General features: G+C 42.5%; 2 protein-coding genes across 2 annotated transcripts in view; both read left to right on the plus strand.

Annotated features, from left to right (window-relative positions):
- The window catches only part of LOC134620409 (NACHT, LRR and PYD domains-containing protein 12-like), a 365,684-nt gene that overhangs the window by 45,250 nt on the left and 296,639 nt on the right, over positions 1 to 23,795 (plus strand). The window lies entirely within an intron of this gene.
- LOC135932472 (uncharacterized) lies at positions 11,748 to 19,704 on the plus strand. The gene is made up of 3 exons (XM_065469956.1): positions 11,748 to 12,876; positions 13,299 to 13,371; positions 17,415 to 19,704. Exons 1-3 carry the CDS (start codon positions 11,748 to 11,750, stop codon positions 19,519 to 19,521), a joined length of 3,309 nt encoding a protein of 1,102 aa, XP_065326028.1. The 3' UTR covers positions 19,522 to 19,704.

Here is a 23,795-nt window from a genome sequence, read left to right on the forward strand (position 1 = left end):
AAGACATTTTTAAACAAAGATCCAGGTAAAATATCAAGAGAGCAGGAGGATGCTTTCATTGAATTAACTAACTTGACCAGCTCAGGTAAGGACACAGGTAAAAATCTTTCTAAAATTACGGGCCTAGCTTGAGTTGGAGCAGACAAGAGAGACACAGAAGGAGAGATATTGTTCCTCACTTTACTGACTTTTTCAACGAAGAAAGAAAGAAATTTTTCACAATCTTCATTTGATGAAATTGGGAAAGCATGTGGAGCAGGAGCAACAATATCACTAATGGTGGCGAATAGTACCTTGGGGTTACCTCTGCTCTTAGACACCAAGTCTGAGAAATAGGCAGCCCTCGCATCTCGAACTGAAGTGTTAAAAGAGACTAAAAGGTCCTTTAAATGAAGGAGATGGACATGCAAATGCGTTTTCCTCCATAAACGCTCAACCTTACGGCAGCAACGCTTTAAGAAGCGAATGCTGTCATTTATCCAGGGAGACAACTTTAAAACCGGAGCTAGTCTAGTTTTGACAGGACAAACACTGTCCAAAATAGAAAGACAATGATTATTAAAAAGATTTGTTAAAAAATGAACATCTTTATAACGAGATAAAACTAAATAAAAGCATTGGAAAATTTAACAGCAGTAGAGGAATTTAAGATGCGAGACTTAACCACATGTCGAATAGGAGAGAGGGACAAATAAAAATATAGATTAAAAAGAATACAATGATGATCCGAAATAAAAATGTCCTCAGTCCAAATAAAATCAATGTTTAAACCTAAAGTAAAAACAAGGTCCAGTGTGTGTACTTTGGTCTGTGTGGGACCAGACACATGCTGTGTAAAAAGAAAAGAATCCATGACGCTAAGGAAACCTCTGGCAAAGAGGCCAGAGTCATCATCAAGGTGTATATTAAAATCCCTGACTATCACCAGTCTGGACAGCTTCAAAGTTGAGGGTAAAAAGTCACTGAACTCCTTTAAAAACATACTGTTTCAACACGTTCTCACTCCCAACTCGTCAAATGTGTGACGCATGGTCAGGCTCCCCCTGCTTCACTTATCGACGCGCAGGGTACCCCCCTCGCGTCGAGAATTGACGTGCAGGGTCCTCCTATTGAATACTATGCTGCTCCCTAATCGTTGTTTATCGACAAAAAGAGATTTCCGCGCAAGAGCCTGTTGTTCGTATATTTATATATTTCCGAAATCACATTGTAGTGACCTATACTGAACACAATACATTAAATAATATAAGCAACTACCTGAGAAACAGCAGATACAGCAGATAAATTAATTATAGGCTATTACTTTTGCATTTATGGAGGGAGAGGTGTATGCTGGGTAATGGCACAGCTAGCGACTGGGTGACTTTATTCACCCGCTTCGGATGTTATCAGTCCATACAATGGGCGTTATTAGCAGAAATCAGTCCCATGGATGTGGGCCATCCACCTGCTAGACTGTTCAGAAGGTTGGTATTGTCATGGTTCGTATTTTGAGGAAAGGACAAACGACTGGAAAGTCCCAGTAGATGTCAAAATAGTGATTTTATTGAACACATATATATGTGGGGAAGATGAGCATCATTACTCTTCCAAAGCCGATCTCCCCCGAACAAAAACAAGGAGTGGTATATATAACAGTTGATGACGAATAATATGCGTCAAAACACTTGGAGTTACTGGAAATCTAAGTATCAATTCTCGTAATCTAAGAACACTCTAGTACATCGGACCCTTGACACCCTTCTACTCCTTCCACCAGTTGTTTTCTGTTTATTAAACGGTCACGTACACCGGACAAGTCACGTAGCAGTTTTGAGCAAAACAAGTTAAGAAACTGTGTGTGTATGCACAGGCCCCACCATGTGTGTCTTGTCCTCCGTGACCCTCATCCGAGTCATCTGTTGCCGGGCAGACTCCCCTGCAGCAGATTACTGGGCCCACAGATCTCTATGCTCTATGCTGTGATTTTATTATATGATGTGTTGTATTGTAAGCAGATATGGAATCCTTTAGTAGCTTGGGTCACCTTAACTTTCTCCATTCCCCGCAACTTCAGACCCTCAATTAACAACTCTCTAATGAACAATATGGATAACATGAATATAGTTAAACCTGCAATGAAAGATCACTATGTGATTAAGCTACCACCTGAAATACAGACTTTAATGTAACATCAACTGCTTCAAAAAATGCTCTGATGAAATGATAACTAATGCGACATGAATAGTAACAGCAAAATAATTTCCTAATCTCCACAGTATCATCCATCCAGATGGAGGATCACTGACAGGAGCGTGGGAAGACTCCAGAATCCACTCTGGCTGGAATCCGGTGGATACAGCAGTGTTACAGGTAAGACCATTTAAACGGACAGCATTTATAGAATGACTATTAAAAGTCAGCGAGTGTCAATAATGTTAATGTGGTTATGTTAGTAACACACCGAGTGCTAATATAACAGCTTTAAGATGCATTTGTAGATATTATTACGTGTTTTACCGTCTTTATGGTGCTAGCTTAAAGTTACGGTGTAAACATTAGCTTATATTGTAGTAAATCTGTTACTGTTTAAACGATGTTAGCACAGAAATATTAGCTTCTGTCATGACCAGTGATGGGGATCACGGCGTTACAAGTAACGGCGTTACTAACGGCGTTACTTTTTCAGTAACGAGTAATCTAACTAATTACTATTCCTATCGTTACAACGGCGTTACAGTTACTAACAAGAAAACGTGGTCCGTTACTATTTTTCAACAAACAGACGGTTGACGCTGTGTTCAGCTTACCGCATCTTCTGGGCGCTACAGCTTTAAGCAGCTGCGCGCTCCCGCGGACGGTAATCACGGGCACTGTCCAGCACAACACCTGGAGCTAAGGAGGCAAAACAATCGCATGAGTGCTGCTGTTTGACTGAGGAAGAATAAAGTAGTCGTGGTAAGTCAATCACATGACCACTTAAAGACAAAGCATCAAGGTGATATATACCAGTTTATAAATTGTGTCGATAGGCCACGTAAAACCAGAGTCATGATAAACAAGATATACGCGGCGTTTTTTCCTCAATAGTTTCGCCACGTTAGCGCTAGCAAGCACTCCAGCACTCTGAGTAAAAAAACAAAACAAAAAAAAGTTTTAGGGGTGACGGCGAGAGAGAGAGAGAGCAGGAAAAGAGAGAGAGCGAGTTTTGAGATGTGAGAGATTTGTGACATTTAGCGTGTTTGGAGTGTGTAGTTAGTGTGTTGTCTTGTGTAGTTAGTGTGTAGTGTTGTGGATAGTTTTGTGTTGTGTGTCAGAACAATGAGGCGACTGCTGTCTCCAGGTAGAAACAGGAGTGATACACCTGCTGCTGTCAGACCTGCAGGTATCAGGCTGTGATGTTCTCCTTTAAAGTGGACAGAAATGATTTTTTTGGAGTGGCACAAATAATTTGTGTGGCATCTTATTGAAGAACAGCTGATTGTTCTGTAAATAGTTTGAAATGGTTATTTTAAAAAAGGGTAAAAGGTAAATGGATGCAAATAACTTTGTTGTTTGCAAAACATATGATTTTAAAATTGACAATTTATATTTGCATTTAAAGTTATGAAATATGATTCATTAAACATGTTTATGGTTGTTACAGTAAAAATATAACTTTTTCTACTCTGATTTTATGTTTTTTGTCTGATTTTAGATCAATTCTGGTTATACAGTATGACAAAATGAGAACATAACTGTAAATTCAGGCATGTGAGGGTGCGCTAAAAAGAATGATACCAAACAAGGCAAAGTAAATAGTTTTTAAAGGTAAAATGCATTGGGAAAATCAAGAGTAGTAAAAAAATGGCCAATTATACCCTGGACGCCACAGGGTTAAATGTTCTTTGTTTTGTTTTTTTAAAGTAACGCAATAGTTACTTTTCCAAGTAATTAATTACTTTTAGAATATTGTAACTGAGTTACTAACTCAGTTACTTTTTTGAAGAAGTAACTAGTAACTATAATTGAATTACTATTTCAAAATAACTTGCCCAACACTGGTCATGACTGATAAAGTTACTAGTTAATAAAGTTTCCAGTAAAGTGATTAATCGCAGCCACAGATTGACAGTAAATATCCCGATTAGCTTCAATGCATCTGTAATGAATACGTGCAAGTTTCAGTGCTTCGTTTAAACTGTATGATACTTATACTGACCCAGGGTCAGTGTAAAATACAATCCTAGCTGTGTGAACAAAGCCTGGCTCCTTTAATCCTGCATGACAAACCTCAGGATGCAGGTTATTATTAGTCTTTCCTGCTGGCACACCTGTCACACCTGAGAGTCAGCTAGAAACTTATAGTGACGTGGACATCATGCAAAGACTGACAGACTGTAATACTGTAAATGATCAGTGACTCAGGTTAACACTAAACTTTAAACAGTCCCTCTGTGTCTCTGTGTGTGCTGAACATCTAGAATCAGATTGAGTCAGGCTGCATCAGCTGAATCTGTTATTTGTAAATATCAATATTTTTTATTCAGGTGTGGGGATAATATGTAAGACTGCAGTGAAGCGATGTACCAGATTAATCCCTGGCCAAAGGTATCGTACTTAAATCAGACTACTGATCCAGCCACATCAGCCTTTTGTGAGGTCTGTTTAAAGTAGACTTAAAATGAACTCCAGGTTCCTGAGAGGTGGACTGAGAGCACAGAAACACATGTTCATACATACAGCTGTAGCAAGCTTACATTAATTTTAAATAGATTTGTTACTCTGATGTCTGTCTCTCTGTTAGTCCTCTGACAGACTGGTGACCTGTCCAGGTGTGCTCTACCTGTGACTACTGGGACAGGCTCTGGCTCCTGTAATAGAAATTTTCTGTTATTCTCATTTAAAGTATTTAAGTGCTTATGCATATGCTTAGTTGTGACACTCTTATAGACTGTTCAGTGAAAACTAGATGAACTTACTTCAGCATCAGCAGTTTGAGAAAACAACTCCCTTTACAGGTGCTGATTAGGCCAAGGGCACAAAACAGAATAATCATTGATCTGTTAGGTTTCATAGCGAGGCGCGTGAAGTGTGGTATGATCAGTTTGTAACTTCCTCCCTCTTCCTTGGAATGCATAAAGGAGTAGGAGCACGACTTCTGTGGCAGAGCTAGCATGACTGAACTGTGATGTTTGATGTGTGTTGGCTTTCCTACGCACAGTAATAAATAGCTTGATCACAGCTCTTTCTGTGTTGCAGACTTTACAAAATTCCACGAGACCCCCCCACCCTCCCACTGTGTGCATGAACTGAATATTCAGAAGAAAATGAATGGATAGACTGACATTTGTTTAAATACTTCTAGAAATCTGAGCTGTTGGTGTGGTAATAATATTAGAGCTAGCAATCTTTCTTACTGAATCTCTACTGTGAGTCATGTTACCTGAGATTAATTCTATGTTTACCTGTCAGCCTGGACAAATGTGCTGTGTGAAGGATGTAAATCAAATCAGATCTTAACTGCTTACATTTAAGGAGCCTGTTCATATTTAATTGTAATATGAACCAATGATTTTCTGATTGCTGATTCTAAGAGAGTCTTTGTGGAAATCCTGTTTGGCTTTTTGTCATTTTAATTCTCTTTTCCGTTTTCCAGAACAGTTCTCCACAGTCGCTGTCTACATGGGTCAGTGGGACCAAGCAGCACTCTGCTAATGTGAGACTCTGACCAGCAACATCCAGCAAGACCCAGGCAGCGTTTTCTATCTCCCAGCTGGAGTTTTTTGTTTGTCTGTGACTGGAGTCAGATTTTTGTTGAGGCTGGAGGAACAGCCTCACACTTGCAGAAGTAAGTCAGTTTGCAGAGATCCCTCCCATCTTGACTTTTATGTGCTAGATTTCTTATCTGAAACAGTAATATTTCACTGACTGCTGCTTATATCACAGGTTAATACACTCTACTGATCCCTGATGGGAGAATCATCACCTCTGCCAACAAAGAAGCCTGGTGGATGTTTGTTTGCAGTCTGATGATGGGACATCATGCTCTGTATCTTCAAAGTTTGTCTCTTGATTATTATTCATACACAGTAATGTGAAGCATGCTCATATCTAGTATAACTGGACCAATGTGGTGCTCTTCATTTATGGAGGCTGTTGAGTCTGAATGTTGGATGTTGTGTATCTCGTGTTCTCTGGGCTTTGTTGTCCTCAGTCTTTTTGCAGAATCAGAAAACAAAACCAGGATGACCATAAATGTTTCTTCTCCAATTGGATGATGATAAGACCGTGACACGGGATGCCACCTTTAGTCTTGTGATGAAGCAAAGCTCAGGAAGAAGTGTGATTAAATGGTACCCACGTGTGCTGCTGAGAAGGATGTACAAGGGCATCTGCAGCCAAATCCAAGCCTCCTCAGGTTAGTTGTAGTTGCAGAATGCCATAGGACTGAGACAGCTGAGGCATCAAATGTTTGATTAAATGGATGAAAAAGAGAAGTTTATTCCCTATAATTATCACTTTTTAAAATCTTTAGCAACTTCAAGTCTGTCAGCGTGCTGAGGTCACAGAAACAAGAAAAGAAGCTTCAGACTTCAGAGTGTTGTTTACAGTTTTCTGTCATCATGATCTCCCCTGAAGTTTATCACTATTAGGCAAGCAGTAAGTCCACAATACTGTAATGATGATTCTGACTTTGGTCACGGTTGCATAATATTTTAATAATATACAATTATTTTTTGTAATTCATATTTTTTCTGTTAATCAAAAATTTACTTTGTGAAATTTGTATTTGAGAATGCAGAATGTGACAATATATTTTTGTTCAATATTTAATTTCTTTCAGTTGCAATTGTTAAATCAAAAATAAATAAAAATATATTCTAATTTAGCAAACTAATTTATCAAAAATATATATACATATATCTGTATTAGTTTTTATACATTAATTTGACACCTGTATTGAAAATACCATATTGTATTCATACAGAATCAGTTTGGTATCATTGTTTGTCTGATTGCTGAAACTAAGAACTAGTTTTGATCTAAAGTATCCAAACTCGAGCTCTAATGTTTCTTCACCCTTGTGTGTGTGATATGTTATTTCCTACATGCTGACAGAGCAGAGCAGCAGTTTGTGCTCACAGATGGTGACGGGGTGGAGAGACAGTGGTGTTTCCTCAGAAGAACTAGCAGAGTCACCAAGGACACGAGTCCATCTCACCACCTTGACTTGTTGATCAGTGGATACACTTGTCTCCCCTTTAAAGGAGATACTCTTAGAGAGAGACGATCCGAGTCATCCTTAAATGTTAGTGCTTTCAAATACACAAACATTTTTAAAGGACAAAAACGAACATCCAACTTTGACTGTAACACAAAATAAATCTTTGCATGTGTGTTTTCAAACTCTCAGATGGGCAGGATATCACTATTGGACTGTCTAACCTGCCGGAGCAGCACTGAATGACCACCACACATGATCAGTTCCTGCAACATTCAGCAGCTCTGCTTTTGGTAAGTAGAGTTACCTAACTACAGTAACTTTAAAAACATGATATCCATTTCTAACAGCCTGGTTACTTCCTGTCAGTTATTTTAGAAACCATGTGGTCACCTGACCTAACGCTGTTTCTTCTTCTTCCCCTTAATGTTGAAGTGTCAAATGTCCAACAGCTGGAGAGGAAACTACACCACTGTACTGGGATGTTTCACCAACACGTGCCAGACGCTGTTAATTCATGGTGACATCACCAGAGACGGCCCCGCCCACCTCATGACCTCGCCATTGATCATGATGATTATAATGATGACAGCGAGCGGAACTAAGACTGTAAAAATCAGAATGTTTAGATGCTTTCTAATTATTAATGAATACTGAGAGCCTCTTTCTGTGTTTTGTCTGGTTTTTTTTACTTCATTTGTTACTAACAAAGTTCACCAAACTCACACAGTTTACATTCTGTATGTTTCCATCTTTACCAGCCACAGTCTACCCGCAATTAAGAAAATAATCCTTAGAAATTGTAGTTTTTCTCTTTTGTAATTTTGTAATTCAGTGAATATACTGCGCTGCTTCCTTTAATTGCGTCTCACATTGCTATAAGTTTTTCCAGTGTCCAGCTATTTTTTACTGCTGTTTGAATTCTCTGTATGTTTGACCCTGTAGACAGTGTAGAATGAAAGACATTATTTTACTGCTACTGTACATAACCATCATCTTTATCATTGCATTAATTATCATTTCATCAAAGCATTTATTGAAGCTGTTGGCATTATGTTATAATTTGTATTACAGGGGTTATCATAATCACATATTAACATGTTTAGTCTGAGCAAAGGCCTGAATGTATTCAGCAAACATGTTGCACTAGAGTTTACTTGGTAACAGGTGACACGAGCAGAGGACCAGCCCATGGTGACCTCAGAGGCCGGAGACCATTGCCTTGTTTGGAAGAAGATGCCAGAAAGAGGAACCTCTGTGTTTGCATTTAATTCTTAAAATACATGAATGTTCTGAACATGCAAATTATGTGCTTTTAAACGCAAGAGGGGGCGTTACAATACCCTGATGTTATAAAAGCAATCTGAAGTGTATTTTGGGTGAAGATGCACAACTGATGTTTTGCAGTTTGCACCTCCCCACGCGCGTGTATTCATTAAAATCAATTGTTTGACCGACCTCTTCTGGACCATCATTGTTTTACTCTCGTCCTCAATTTCGAACCCGTAACATTGGACTGCTTGTCTTCCTGTTTGTAACCGACGCCTGTTTTTGACTAAAGATTTGGATTTCTGACTTTAACACAGCCTCTGCGTGTCCTCCCTTTGTGTCCTCTTCCTCTGTGAATGTGTTGCATGTGTCACAGATTCATTTTATTAACAGCTTTCCCACAGTGAGTTGCATCAGCATTCATTCACAGCACATTTCAGAAGGATTCAGATTGATACAGTGATCTTATAGTCAGAATTATCCTGACAGACTGCCACTGTAAATTATCTTTCATCAGGTCAATTTTAAAGCTCAGTATTTCAAAGCAGGAGTTATGAGGAATCATACTGGCATTAGGACTGTAACAATATGTACTAACAAAGTCAAAGTTTTTTAATTATGTTAGAATATTGGAAGACAATCAGCTTTTAGTGTTTTCTGCATATTAATTATACTGACACAGAGACGGTGACCCTAACTGTACAGAAGTATACTAAACAACTGACAATCTAACAAACATTACTGGCCTGAGCCGTCATGCACAATGAGTCTGATCCTTTGCTGTGAGAGTCTGACAAGCATGTTTCTGGTCAGTTTGGAAGAAATAACACTAACTAACATTAGTGTTAGTGCAATAACACTAATGTGCAATAATCTTTTCTGGCATCGTTGTATTTTTACTGAGTTGTATATAACATTTGTATTCTATTTTTATCTTATTGTATATTTTATTCTATTTTATTCTACTGTATATAGTATTTTATTTTATTCTGTACAGTTGTGTACTGTATTTATTCTTATTTTATTTTATTCTAATTTTTGCTTCATAACTTTTGCACTGTCCACTTCCTGCTGTGACAAAACAAATTTCCCACGTGTGGGACTAATAAAGGTTATCTTATCTTATCTTATCTTAAATAATATCACAATGTTGATCTTTTTTTCAATATTCCTTCTCTTTTACAACATAAACTGTGATCAAAGCTACTTATGTTCACAGCATGTAATAATAGTGACAGTCCAGTGCATTGTGGTCTGTTGAGCTAGGGTTAGGGTTAGCAATTCAGACATATGTAATCAATCTCTTGCTGGATATAACAAACACCTAGGAATTCATATTATAATTTGATTTTCATGAAATATTCACATTCAGTATCAGTCAGCAGCAATGGCAGCAGCAATGGCGGCGCGTGCACACGCAGCGGCTTCTCTCTCTCCCAAACAAACTACTTTTTTGTGTTTTTCGTCCTGTAAGTTGCAGTGTCTTTGTAAGTCTTCGTCGCGTCTATCTGTGTGCAAGCGAAGATATGCCCGAGCATTTCTTCTCGACATCGGCAGAAACAAACTTTTTAAGTTAAACTCTGTGGACACTGAGGAGCTGAAAGATCTGGGTCTGCTCCGAAGGCCTACTCAATCACCGACCCCCACTCCTGCACTTCGCCCACAATGGAAGCGCCTCAAGCGGTGTGAGAGGAAGCAGAAGAGGGGTAAGCGCGGTGGCATCCGAGCTAGGCTAGCGGCTAGCCCACACAAACCCGCCATCCCCTCTATCGTTCTGGCCAACGTACGCTCGCTAGAAAATAAACTGGACGACATCCGACTGCTACGTTCATCTCAAAGGAATGTAAAGGACTGCTGTGTTTTTGTGTTCACGGAAACATGGCTCAGCGACAGTGTCCCGGACCGTGCCATTCAGCTCGACCAGCTAACATGCTACCGTGCTGACAGAGTCATCGTCGCGGGAGGTAAGACCCGCGGGGGAGGACTTTGTGTTTACATCAATGATGCCTGGTGTCGCGATGCTGTTGTGGTCTGCAAACACTGCTCACCAGTGCTGGAGTTTATGGTTATTAAGTGCCGGCCATTCTATCTACCGAGGGAATATACAGCCATTCTACTGTGCGCTGTGTACATCCCTCCCTCCTCCAATGTTAACAACAGGAACGAGGCACTGAATGAACTGTACCAGCACATCAGTGAGCAGCAGACAGCCCATCCTGATGCTTTTCTCATCCTGGCTGGGGATTTCAATCATGCAGACTTAAAGTGCGTGTTTCCAAAAATACAACAACACATAGACTTTCCAACAAGGGGAAATAACACACTGGACTTTGTTTACACCACCCGGAGAGGAGCTTACAAAGCTTTTCCCCTCCCCTACCTCGGCGCCTCAGACCATATCACTGTCATGCTAATGCCTGCTTACAGACCGCTTGTTAAAGTCACCAAACCAGTTCGCAAGCGGATACAAGTGTGGCCAGAAGGGTCTTCAGAGGCTCTACAGGACTGTTTTACCATCACAGACTGGAACATGTTTAAGCAGGCTGCCACCTATAACAACACCACTGACCTCCAGGAGTACGCAGAGACTGTTACTGCCTACATCAACAAGTGTATTGAGGATGTAACAGTCACGAAAACCATAACTGTCCGGGCAAATCAAAAACCATGGATGACAGGAGAGGTCTACAGGCTGCTGAAAGCTCGGAATGCTGCCTTCAGAGATGGAGACGAGGCGAGCCTGAGGACAGCTAGGGCCAACCTTTCCCGTGGTATCAGAGAGGCTAAGAGACAGTACTCCAGGAAAATATCTCATCACTTCAAAGACAGCAGAGACTCACGGAGCCTGTGGCGGGGCATTCAGACCATCACAGATTACAAGCCCCCACCACAGACCTGTGATAGCACTATCCCCCTGCTGAACGAGCTGAACACTTTCTTTGCTCGCTTTGAAGTCCAAAACAGCACCACTGCACAGAAGACCCCACCCCCTCCTGGCGACCAGGTGTTGACTCTGTCCCCGGACAGCGTGAGGAGAACCCTCAGCAGGATCAATGCACGTAAAGCTCCGGGTCCTGACAACATTCCTGGTCGTGTACTGAGAGACTGTGCAGTAGAACTCACTGATGTCTTCACAGACATCTTCAATATATCACTTATCCAGGCTGTCGTCCCCACATGTTTTAAAGCCACCACAATCATTCCGGTTCCAAAAAAGTCATCTCCCTCCTGCTTTAATGACTACCGTCCTGTTGCACTTACTCCCATCCTGATGAAGTGCTTCGAATGACTAGTCATGCAACACATCAAGACTGTCCTGCCCCCCTCCCTGGATCCCTTCCAGTTTGCGTATCGGCCCAACCGCTCAACCGATGATGCTATCTCCACTGCACTCCACTCAGCACTCACACACCTGGACAAAAAAGACTCATATGTTCGAATGCTGTTCATAGATTTCAGTTCAGCATTCAACACTATAATCCCCCAACAGCTCACTCAAAAACTGGTCCAGTTGGGGCTTAACACCTCTCTGTGCAACTGGCTGTTGGATTTCCTCACCGGAAGACCTCAAGCAGTACGGGTCGGCGGTAATACATACAGCACCATCATTTTAAACACGGGGGCCCCGCAGGGATGTGTGCTGAGCCCCCTCCTCTTCACTCTGCTGACCCATGACTGCACTCCATCATACAGCTCCAACCTCTTCATCAAGTTTGCGGACGACACAACGGTGGTGGGTCTCATTAGCAACAGGGATGAGACCGACTACAGAAGTGAGGTGAGACGCCTGGCCACGTGGTGTGTTGACAACAATCTCTCTCTGAATGTGGAGAAGACGAAGGAGATTGTTGTGGACTTCAGGAGAATGCACACCCAACATGCTCCTCTGACCATTGACGGAGCGTCTGTGGAGAGAGTGAGCAGCACTAAGTTCTTGGGTGTGCACATCACAGAGGATCTCTCCTGGACGTACAACACCACAGCACTGGCCAAGAAATCACAGCAGCGTCTCTTCTTTCTCCGCAAACTAAGAAGAGCAGGAGCACCAGCCCCCATCATGTACACTTTCTACAGAGGCACCATCGAGAGCATCCTGTCGAGCTGCATCACTGTGTGGTTTGGAGCCTGCAATGCGTCCTGTCATAGAACCCTCCAACGCATAGTGAGAGCTGCAGAGAGGATCATTGGTGTCTCTCTCCCCTCCCTCCAGGACATTTACAGCACCCGTCTCACTAAAAAAGCCCTTTGCATAGCGGCTGATCCCACGCACCCAATGCAAAGCTTCTTCAAGCTGCTGCCGTCAGGGAGGAGACTGCGGAGTCTCCAGGCCAGGACCAGCAGACTGAAGGACAGCTTCATCCATCAGGCTGTCAGGAAGCTTAACTCCCTCCCGATTCTGCCCCCTCTCCCCTCTCTCCTCCACGGTCTCACTGAACTCTGTCACACACACACACACACACACACACTCTCTGACTCACTCACTGGCCTGCACCAGTTATTAGTCACCTTGTGGAGCATTGGACTGCCATTACCTCATAAGACTTTGTTGTTACACTATCTCCTACCGTACATTACCAAATCTCCATTTGCACTATTTGCCTATTTGCACTACCTTGCCTGGTCTACACTCAATGTCATTTACCGTTACCTGAATATTGTATATTGTGTATTGTATAGCTTTTTTTTTGTTATATGTAAAATTGTACTGTATTTATTTAAATTTTACTTTTTAATATTTTACTTGCATTTTTAATCACTCTCTTATATTTAAATGTTCATTGCTACTTCATCTAGGGTTTGAGAGTAACGAAATTTCTATTCTCTGTATGTCCTGTACATGTGGCAGAATTGACAAATAAAGTTGACTTTGACTTTGACTCATTCCGCTTCCTGGGTACCACCATCACCCAGGACCTGAAGTGCGGGCCCACCATCACCTCCGTCATAAAGATAGCCCAGCAGAGGATGTACTTCCTGAGGCAGCTGAAGAAATTCAACCAACCAACACGGACGATGATGCAATTCTTTTTTTTTTTTTTTTTTTTTTTTTTTGATGATGCAATTTTACACTGCAATCATCGAGTCCATCCTCACCTCCTCCATCACCATGTGGTACGCTGGAGCCACTATCAAGGACAAGCAGAGACTGCAGCGTGTTGTGCGCTCTGCTGAGAAGGTGATTGGCTGCAGACTCCCATCTCTGCAGGACCTGTACACCTCAAGGACACTGGGGCATGCAGCTCGAATCACAGTTGACCCTTCTCACCCTGGACACAGTCTGTTTGACCTGCTCCCCTCAGGCAGGAGGCTCCAGTCCATTCGCACCAGAACCTCTCGCCACAAGAACAGTTTCTTCCCCTCTGCTGTTGGACTCATTAACAATAACCATATGACTGTTCCCACCACTAACACATGACCCTACGCTGTGTTCACTGCATCATTCCATGTTTGGCACTGATCACCACCTGCACTCATGTATATATCTACTACTTAGCACTTTTAATTCTTATTTTTATGTCTATTTAAGCGTTATATGACAGTATGTTTGCACTAAGTACCGCAGCAATTTTCTAATGTTGTAAACCTGATCAACATTTGGCAATAAAACCCCTTCTGATTCTGATCAGCCTACATAGCACTAGCTGCTCACATTGATATAGGGAAAGGCAAAACGATATTAGCATTAGCCGGTAATAATTATTCACCCCTAATTAGAATTAGCCGCTAATGGCAGCCTGCTTAGCATAAACTTCTTAATGTTAAATGAAGTTAATTAATGCTAAATAGGCTTAACGGAAATTAAAGTAGCGTTAGCATTAGCTACTGATATTGTTATAAAGCAAGAAAATATGGTATTAACATTAGCTACTAATGCTTATTCACTTCAAATTAGCTTTAGTTAATAACGGTAGACTTCGTATCATTAGCTGCTGTCATTTTTACAAAGCAAAGGAAACAGTAGGAGCATTAGCTGCTAATGCTTTTTCATCTAAAATTAGAATTAGCCACTAATGGTGTCTTATTTAGCATTAACTCTTCACATTGTAGGGGAAAAGTTAAAATTGAATGAAAAATAGTGTTCACATTAGCTACTCATATTGTTAAAAAGTAAGAAAAAACATTGTTAGCATAAGCGGAAAATGGTAATTCACCTCAAATTAGTATTAGCTAATAACGCAACCTACTTAGCATTAGCTGGTCACATTGCTATATAGCAAGAAAATATGGTATTAGCATTAGATGCCAATTCCTATTCACCTGAAATTAGAATTAGCCGCTAATGGCAGTATACTTAGCATTAACTCCTGACATCATTATAATGCAAATGAAAAGTGACAGCATTATTGGATAATGCTAACTCACATCAAATTAGCATTAGCTAATAACAGCAGCCTTCTTAGCATTAACTCCTCACTAATATAATGCTAATTCACATCAAATTAGCATTAACTACTAGCATCAGCCTACCTAGCACTAGCTGCTCACATGGTTAAAAGGGAAGAGAAAACAATATTAGCATTAGCTGGTAATAATTATTCACCTCTAATTAGAATTAGCCGCTAATGGCAGTATACTTAGCATTAACTCCTCACATTGTTATACTGCAAGGGGAAAGAATTAGCATTATCGAATAATGTTGACCTTGGCCCACTGGAAAAGTTCAGAACTCTGTTTGCTAAAGATTTATGAGTGTTTCTCGATAGCTCTTTCTCATTTGAGAAACAGATAAATTCTGCTTTTAAAACCAGCTGTAAGGTTTATATTGTTGATTGTCATTTATGCTTAGAAATATTTACTCATATATGAGTTTTATAATCGATTGCATAATGATAGAGGTTTGATCCTTAGTAGTCTGTAAAGACTCTGTGTGCCTTCACATGCAGGTGTCCCCAATTCTTATAAACAGTACATTAGGCCCCCTCCTCGATTCAGAGGAGGGGGCCTAAGGGTACATCTTTCGCCCTCTTACAATGCTGTGATTGCAGCCATTCCCCAACTCTCTGTGAATGGTACTCATGGCCATTGATCAGTGAGAGAAGGACAACCGCTGCCCAAAGGGGAAACCTGTAGTGATCCCATATGTGTCAGGAAAATCTGAGCAGTTGAGATGCATTTTTTCTAAACACCGGGTCTCTGTGGCTTTTAAACCCCAAAACACACTGCGCCAAAAATTGGTCGACCCCAAGGATCGGGTTCCCCTGACACAAACAGAGTAACATAGTGTACGCTGTTAAGTGCCAGGAGGATTGCCAGGATTTATACATCGGGGAAACCAAACAACCTCTGGCAAAGCGGATGGCACAACACAGAAGAGCTACCTCGTCAAGCCAGGACTCTGCAGTCTATTTACAGCTACAGGCCAGTGGACACTCTTTCAATGATGAGGATGTACACATCTTGGACAGGGAGGAACGCTGGTTTGAGCGCGGAGTCAAGGAGGCCATTTACGTGAAAAGGGAAAGACCATCTCTGAATCGAGGAGGGGGCCTAAGGGTAGGGATGGGTATCGTTTAGAGAGGGACCGATCCGATATTACGTGTCAGTATCGGTCCGATACTGACCTAAATTACTGGATCGGATATCGGAGAGAAATAAAAAATGTAATCCGATCCGAAGTATCACAAAATCACCTCACTGTTCTGTGGTCTGTTGGAGCATTTGCAACCTCGCTACATGCTTCCTAACCGTGGCATTTCATCTCGGCGAAAACTATCCCAGAGAAGTAAAGCAAGTGTGTAAGTTCATACCTGAATGTTTGCATAGTATTTCCAAGTTAAGCTTAACAACTGATCAATTGAGCCACAGCTGGACTGGCCATCGGAGTTCCATATTGAGGTGAAAAGGAAACGATTTGTCCCGTACTTCAGCTAGAATTAAAAAATAGACACAAACCTGGACTTATTCTGTCTTTGCTGCACAGTTGCATCTACGTCTCTCATTCACCCCCTCCCTCTCCTGTTATTACTTCAAACATGATACTGATCAATGATCAGCTGATCGGCTTTTCTGCAGCAAGTCCCGTCTCTCTTGTTTGTTTATCGCCCACTTTGCGCTAGAAATAGGAGATCAGCGGATAAACAACAGCAGCACGTTTAAGAGTGAAAAGCTGTTGTTAGATTGTATTTAATATTAAATTCTAGTATCAGCTGAGGTTTGCTGGAGCCACAGCTGTAAAAGCTGCTGGTCATGATATCTGTTTGGATATGTGGTGAGAGGGAAACATGAAGATGAAACCAGGAGATGTCCTTACTGAATCATCAGAGCTGAGCAGGTGATGGAGAAACAGGTTTACCTTTTAGGTGACATGAATGAGTTGAAGCAGGGTTATGAACTGTTTCTGAGAGACAAATAACACCAGGATCCTTTTCTACATAGCTGACGGCTGGCAACTGTGCAGGGCGGGTCTAGCAAAGTTTTGCCAGGGGGCCAGGTTGGGCATTAACACGGAAAGGGGGGCACAAAGAAATACTATTCTTTGTTATGTCACTTTAAAACTTTGAATCAATAATTATCTGAATCTTACAACAAAAGTGGTCATCTGATTAAATGTATAGACATCCATTATTATATGTAGTAAGTAATAAGTCATATATACACCTTAGTAAGCTATAGTACTTTTGTCTGTGAAGGTTCTCAGTCATCCAGGTCATCGTAGTCAAAGGAGTTTGCAAAGAAAAGCGTCTGGACTTCTTTAAGTTGCTTGAAGACGTTTCACCTCTCATCCGAGAAGCTTCTTCAGTTCTAAGGTCAAATGGCCGAGAGTCCCAGATTTAAACCCAGTGGGAGTATCCCCCCAAAGAGGGACAAAGGACCCCCTGGTGATCCTCTAATCACATGAGCCAAGGTGTGAAAGTGGGTGTGGGACCTAATCAGCCAGGGTTTCGGGTGAGCTCATAGTCTTTTCTCAAGGAAAAGAAAGACAACGCAGGAAATTTCACACCTTGCTTTCAAAAACCCACAGTCCTCAGTCTGAACCCACACAACTCAGAGAAGAAAACACACCTGAAGACAGTCGGGAGAAATGGGTAAAGAACTTTTCAGACCGGAATCTCACTGAACCTGAAAAGAGGGTTTTAGCCAAAGGACTCAATTTCGCCATTTCTCCGCAACAGTTGCCCATAGTGGACCTCATCACAGCCACAGAAACCGCCATACGGATTAATAAATTATCACAGACAGAAGCAGAGCAAATCAGGATGAAAGTCTCAGCCACCCTCTCCAGTGCGAAAGTCCCTCCCTCTAACCTCACATTACAAGAAAAGAAGGCCGTCGCTTCCCTGAGCAAAGACCAAAACATCACTATATTACCAGCGGATAAGGGAAGATGCACCGTGGTCCTAAACACAACAGATTACCACACAAAGATCACTACGCTCCTCAGTGACAACAACACCTACGAAGCTTTAAAGCGAGACCCCACAAGCAGCTACAAAAAGAAAGTTATAGCTTGCCTTCAAGACCTTGAAAAGGACAAAATCATTGACCGCATTACATATCACCGCCTTTACCCAGGGGATGCCATACCCTGCATTTATGGACTTCCTAAAATCCACAAGGAAGGGGTCCCTCTCAGACCCATAGTCAGTAGCATAAACTCAGCCACTTATAACATTGCGAAACACCTTGCTACCATCCTTGCACCTCTCGTGGGGAACACCCCACACCACATCAAGAACTCCACCGACTTCACCGACAAGGTCCAGAAACTTACCCTGGATCCAGATGAAACCATGGTGTCCTTTGATGTAGTCTCTCTCTTCACTTGCATACCCACTACGGAGGCAGTGGAGACTGTCAGAAAACGTCTACAAGAAGACAGCTCCTTGGAAGACAGGACCAACTTCACACCCGATCAGATCTGCACACTGTTAGACCTCTGCCTTACCACAACATACTTCAAATACAACGAAGGCTTCTACAGACAAAAACATGGCTGTGCCATGGGCTCCCCCATGTCACCTATTGTAGCCAACCTTTACATGGAGGAAGTGGAAAGGAAGGCTCTTGGCTCTTTCAAAGGAAGAGTACCCAGCCACTGGTACAGATATGTAGATGACACCTGGGTCAAAATCAAGACACAAGAAGTGGAATCCTTCACTGCTCACATTAACGCCGTGGATAAAAACATCAAGTTCACCAGGGAAGACACAAAGGATAACTCTTTGCCTTTCCTGGACTGCGCTGTGCAAATTGAAGAGAATGGCAACCTCAACATTGGAGTTTACCGGAAGCCCACACACACGGACCAGTACCTCCTCTTTGACTCCCATCACCCTCTGGAACACAAACTTGGAGTAATCAGGACCCTACACCACCGGGCAGAACATGTTCCCTCTAAGCCTGAGGGAAAAAAGAAGGAACACACACATGTAAAGGAAGCACTCAAAACATGCGGCTATCCTAACTGGGCGTTCATAAAGTCAGCAAAGAGGCACAGAAAAGAAGATCAGACACCAGCGAGGGAGGATAAGAAAGACAGACGCAACAACGTTGTCATCCCCTATGTAGCCGGTGTATCAGAGAAACTCAGGAGAGTTTTCTCCAAGCACGACATCCCAGTGTACTTCAGACCCAGCAACACACTCAGACAGAAACTGGTTCACCCGAAAGACAAAACTCCAAAACACAGACTTAACAACGTGGTGTATGCTGTACAGTGCAGCGAGGAATGCCCAGACCTCTACATTGGAGAGACCAAACAGCCACTTCACAAGCGCATGGCACAACATAGAAGAGCCACCTCCACAGGACAAGACTCAGCAGTCCATCTGCATCTAAAGGATAAAGGTCACTCTTTCGAGGATGCCAATGTACACATATTGGACAGAGAGGACAGATGGTTTGAAAGAGGAGTGAAAGAGGCCATCTATGTCCACTGTGAGCGACCATCTTTGAACAGAGGCGGTGGTTTACGACACCAACTGTCTGCCATCTATAATCCAGTTTTGAGTTCCCTCCCCAGACGCCTTAATGCCCACTCACATCCTGGGCCATCTGACCTCAGGAATTCACATGACAAGGTGGGGCCAGGTTTCACAATGAGCTCACCCGAAACCCTGGCTGATTAGGTCCCACACCCACTTTCACACCTTGGCTCATGTGATTAGAGGATCACCAGGGGGTCCTTTGTCCCTCTTTGGGGGGATACTCCCACTGGGTTTAAATCTGGGACTCTCGGCCATTTGACCTTAGAACTGAAGAAGCTTCTCGGATGAGAGGTGAAACGTCTTCAAGCAACTTAAAGAAGTCCAGACGCTTTTCTTTGCAAACTCCTTTGACTATAGTACTTTTCCTTTACGAAGGTACCGTCTGTGCAGTCTGCAATTCTGTTGAAGAAAGATGTTGAATCTATTTAATTATTGTTGAAAAATAATTTATTTCTGTGCATTTGTCCTACACTTGCATTAAATTAAAGTTGATTACATCGATTAAGCATCATGAGGTGGAGGGCGGGGGGTGGTTCCCTAATATTTTTGCTGGGAGTTGGCAACCCTATTAGTTAGGTTGCTTAATATTTCCACTAAGTACTCTTTAAAATACCAGAAAAATACCAGAATAGGGGGGATGGTGTAGGTTTAAATTTAGTAGATTGATCAGTGTTGCTGAACTATAAAATGTTTTGGGTGGAGTGTATTTTTTGCATACAGGTATAACAGAATAGCTTCAGTCTCTTGTTTTTTAAAACTTGATTATAAACTAGGGATGCAACCATACCAATTTCTTCAAACCGATCCGATACCGATACTTGGATCTGAATACTTGCCGATACCGAGTACAAAAACCGATACTTCTACCACACACAAGTTAAACTTAACCAGTAGTAAAGAAACGACCCCAGACAACTCTTTAACCCAAACAAAACGTTCACTGAACGTAAGGGCAGAGACAAATACTGTACAACACATCCCTTTTTTAAACTCAAATGATATTCCAATTCCTTAACCTTAAATGAAATACACTGTATAAATGAAATAATTCCCTTTCAAATTATATTAAACAACCCAACTTATGTTATCACCTTTTGGTAAGTGACTCACTAATATACACTCCAAAACACGCTATATAAATCCACTAAACACACAATATTCACACATGGGCCCCACACACACTCACACTTGTTGCAGGCCTGTTTGCTGCTCACGCCGGACGATGGAGAAAAATCCTCTTCTCCCCAGTAAGAGCACAAAAGTCTGACTTACAGTTCCGTTGCTCGGTAGGTCGCCATTCACCAGTCCCACACTAAATCCACTCCCTGCAGACCCGATGCTGTCTCTGCTACAGCACTCTGTCCAGCTCTCCGACAGTCCATAGCGGCTGCCTCCGTGGCGAAGCCAAGCAGTCCGGGCTAGCCTTTAGCCTCGGCGGTCGTAGCTGGAAACACAGCACGGTGGTGCGACCATTGAAACAAAAAGTCACTTCACCCACACTCTGTTGTGAAGCTCTCACACGGTTAGCTTTCTAGTCACACACTCTTTTGTGCTAGTTAACCTCAGTAAAACTAGCCGAGTCTCTCACTTTGGTTCAGCTAACCTCGTGCATCTCTCCATGCCGTTCTCTTCTGTGAACTGTGAACACCTTATGTTACCGTGGCGTTCAAGTCCATGGGAATTATGAGTATCTACTCCCAAATTCCCATCCGGGCTACATTAGTATCGGTTCATGGTATCGGTTAACTTTTACGAGTACGAGTACGCACACATTTTACAGTATCGGCCCCCATACCCGATACCAGTATCGGTATCGGTGCATCCCTATTATAAACTTATACAAAGTGCAGCAAGATATTTATAAAAAAAAAGTTTTATTGATTACAAAATATCGGATTCATATCGGTATCAGCAGATATCCAAATTTATGATATCGGAATCAGTATCGGACATTAAAAAGTGGTATCGTGCCATCTCTAGTATCATTTAGGTTTTATCCGATACCGGTGCCAAACCAGTACTTTTGAAATGGTGCCGGTGCTTAAACGGTGCTCGACCTGGTGCTTAAAGAATGGAGAACACAAACTTTGTCCAAAAACCTCTCATGTTTAGCTGTTTTTTTTTTGTAAAAAGATAACAATGTTAGCCTTTTCTGCAGCTATAGGGCATATATGGTCTCATTCTTGGCTGGAAGCAGTGCTTAATCAATGGAAAAAAAGAAAGAATTTATACATCGGGGAAAAAGAATGGAGAACACAAACTCTGTCCAGAAACCTCTCATGTTTAACTGTTTTCCAATTTTTCTTTGGTCATTTCAGCCTTTTTGGCCAGGGTGAAGGGAGTATCTGCCGTCAAACAAGAAGACAGCCGCATGTAACTACGACGTTGTTTGCTAGTTCACTTTACATGCATTAATGTAATAACATGGTTAGCGTACTCAATGTAAATTACAAACGAACAACATTAAGCTACTCACCCAGAGAAGAACGGCTGCTGCTGCCATCATCATCCGTCATCATTTCTGCTACACTGGCAGGGCTAGGGGCCAGGACTCTACTCTTCGGGTTTTTGGGGGATGTATCTAACTCCGGGTCCGATAACAGGCACCACACCCGCAGTAGGTACGGTGCATTTTGGTAACACAACCTGGGTCTGGGTGCAGTTTCCCCCTCCAAGGGTACCTAGACCTGGGGTATAGAGTACGCTTGGGGAGTGTGATTGTGTGTACAGTGTCTCTTTATGTCTGTCTCCACGTTGGGTGAGTGTTGAGTAATTGCATATGAGAGCATGAGGGTGGGAATGGATGTTTGTATCTGTGTGTGCCTGTTTGTCTGTGTCTATATGTCAGGTTGGGTATCAGACACCACCTCTCTGGGGACATCTCAGGCCCTCCAAGGTATGGAGGCCTATCTCCCCCCACCACTTCCCCTGCCAGTGGCAGACGCCCTCAGACATCGGTGCGTTGGTGGTTCTTTGTGTCCGGGGATGGGCGCCCAGGTACACACCAGCTCACTCCTTGGTGGCTGCTTGTCGGGGCCTTGAGCCTGGGGCTCGCTCGGGCCACTTCGGGGGTGGGGTGCCCTCAGCCTCTCGGCCTCGGGCTTGGTCACTCTGGCACAGCTGTTTGTCGGCGGAGCTCACGGGCACGTCACTGCAACCCCCCCTGGCTTCTGCTCCGCGGCTGCTGAGTGACCCCTCATCTGGGACTCTCCTCAGCTCTTTCTGGGATAGTGGCGCGGCTGCCCCTCTGTTGGTCTTCCTTGGTCTCTTGTGTTCTGAAGGCCTCTGGATGTCTGGAGTTTTGATCTCCTCCATACCTGCTTCATGCCCTGGAGGACGGGGCAGTGGCCCCCCACACCCTCTAGCAGATCATTACATGAAGGAACCTTTTAAATACAAGCGTGTTCATGCTCAAAGGTGTACACACGGGTGATCACACACAAAACTACACCCTTTTTGGCTCCTACCTTAAAGCACACTGTGCGCTGTCGATCTTACGTGCTGCACAATAATGTTTAACATTTAGTATTTACTGTTATATTCCCATAGATCATCGTGATATTGTTTATTATGTTGCTCTTTTTTTCTTCTGCTTGTTTTTTCTTTTTTCTTTCTCAACATGTGATCCAGGTGATTGATGTATGTATTTTTTGTCTGCTTATTTTGTTGGTTTTTGTTTTTTGCCCTTTATCCCCGGCCCTCTTCCCGGCTGTTTTTCTTTCCCTCTTTCTTTCTCCCCTTTCTTTTCCCCAGTCAAGTCTGACCCGTATTAAGCAAGTGAAAATAAAATAAAATAAAATAAACAATAAAAGGTGAATCAAATAGACCATTATGGCAAGGCTGGGATGGTCCATTTGGTAAAGTAAATCCGTTGGGCATCTTTCTTCACCTTTAGACAATAATTCTGATGGCAAAAGAACCAAACGGGACAGGCAAAAAAAAAAAGGTACGGTGCATTTCTCGGTTTTAAAAAAACCGCTATGCGTCGCCAGGTGTTTCATCAGATTCAAGGTGTTACCTCCTTTGCACAGTATCAGCTTAAAGCACTTGTTGCAGGCTGCTGAGTTTGCATCTTTTGCTGTGAAGTACAGACAGACTTTTGACCGCTTCGCCTTGGGCATTTTTAATCTGTAGCTCTGCTCTAAAAGAACGTACATACCTGGGCCCACCTACTATCCTTGGAAAGGTAAAATGATTGGCTAGAATTCAAAGTGTATGACATCTCAGGGGGGAAAAAGCACCGAAATAAAGCACCGAAATGTGCGCTGCTTTTCAGTCTGTTTACTACCGTTTATGTCAGAACCAGTGCCATAATGGCACCGGATACCGGTACCCGTCCCTACCTAAGGGTACATCTTTCGCCATCTTACAATGCTGTGATTGCAGCCATTCCCCAACTCTCTGTGAATGGTACT

This window comes from Pelmatolapia mariae, linkage group LG3_W (assembly GCF_036321145.2).
Source record: "Pelmatolapia mariae isolate MD_Pm_ZW linkage group LG3_W, Pm_UMD_F_2, whole genome shotgun sequence".
In the NCBI taxonomy this organism is placed as follows: Eukaryota; Metazoa; Chordata; class Actinopteri; order Cichliformes; family Cichlidae; genus Pelmatolapia; species Pelmatolapia mariae.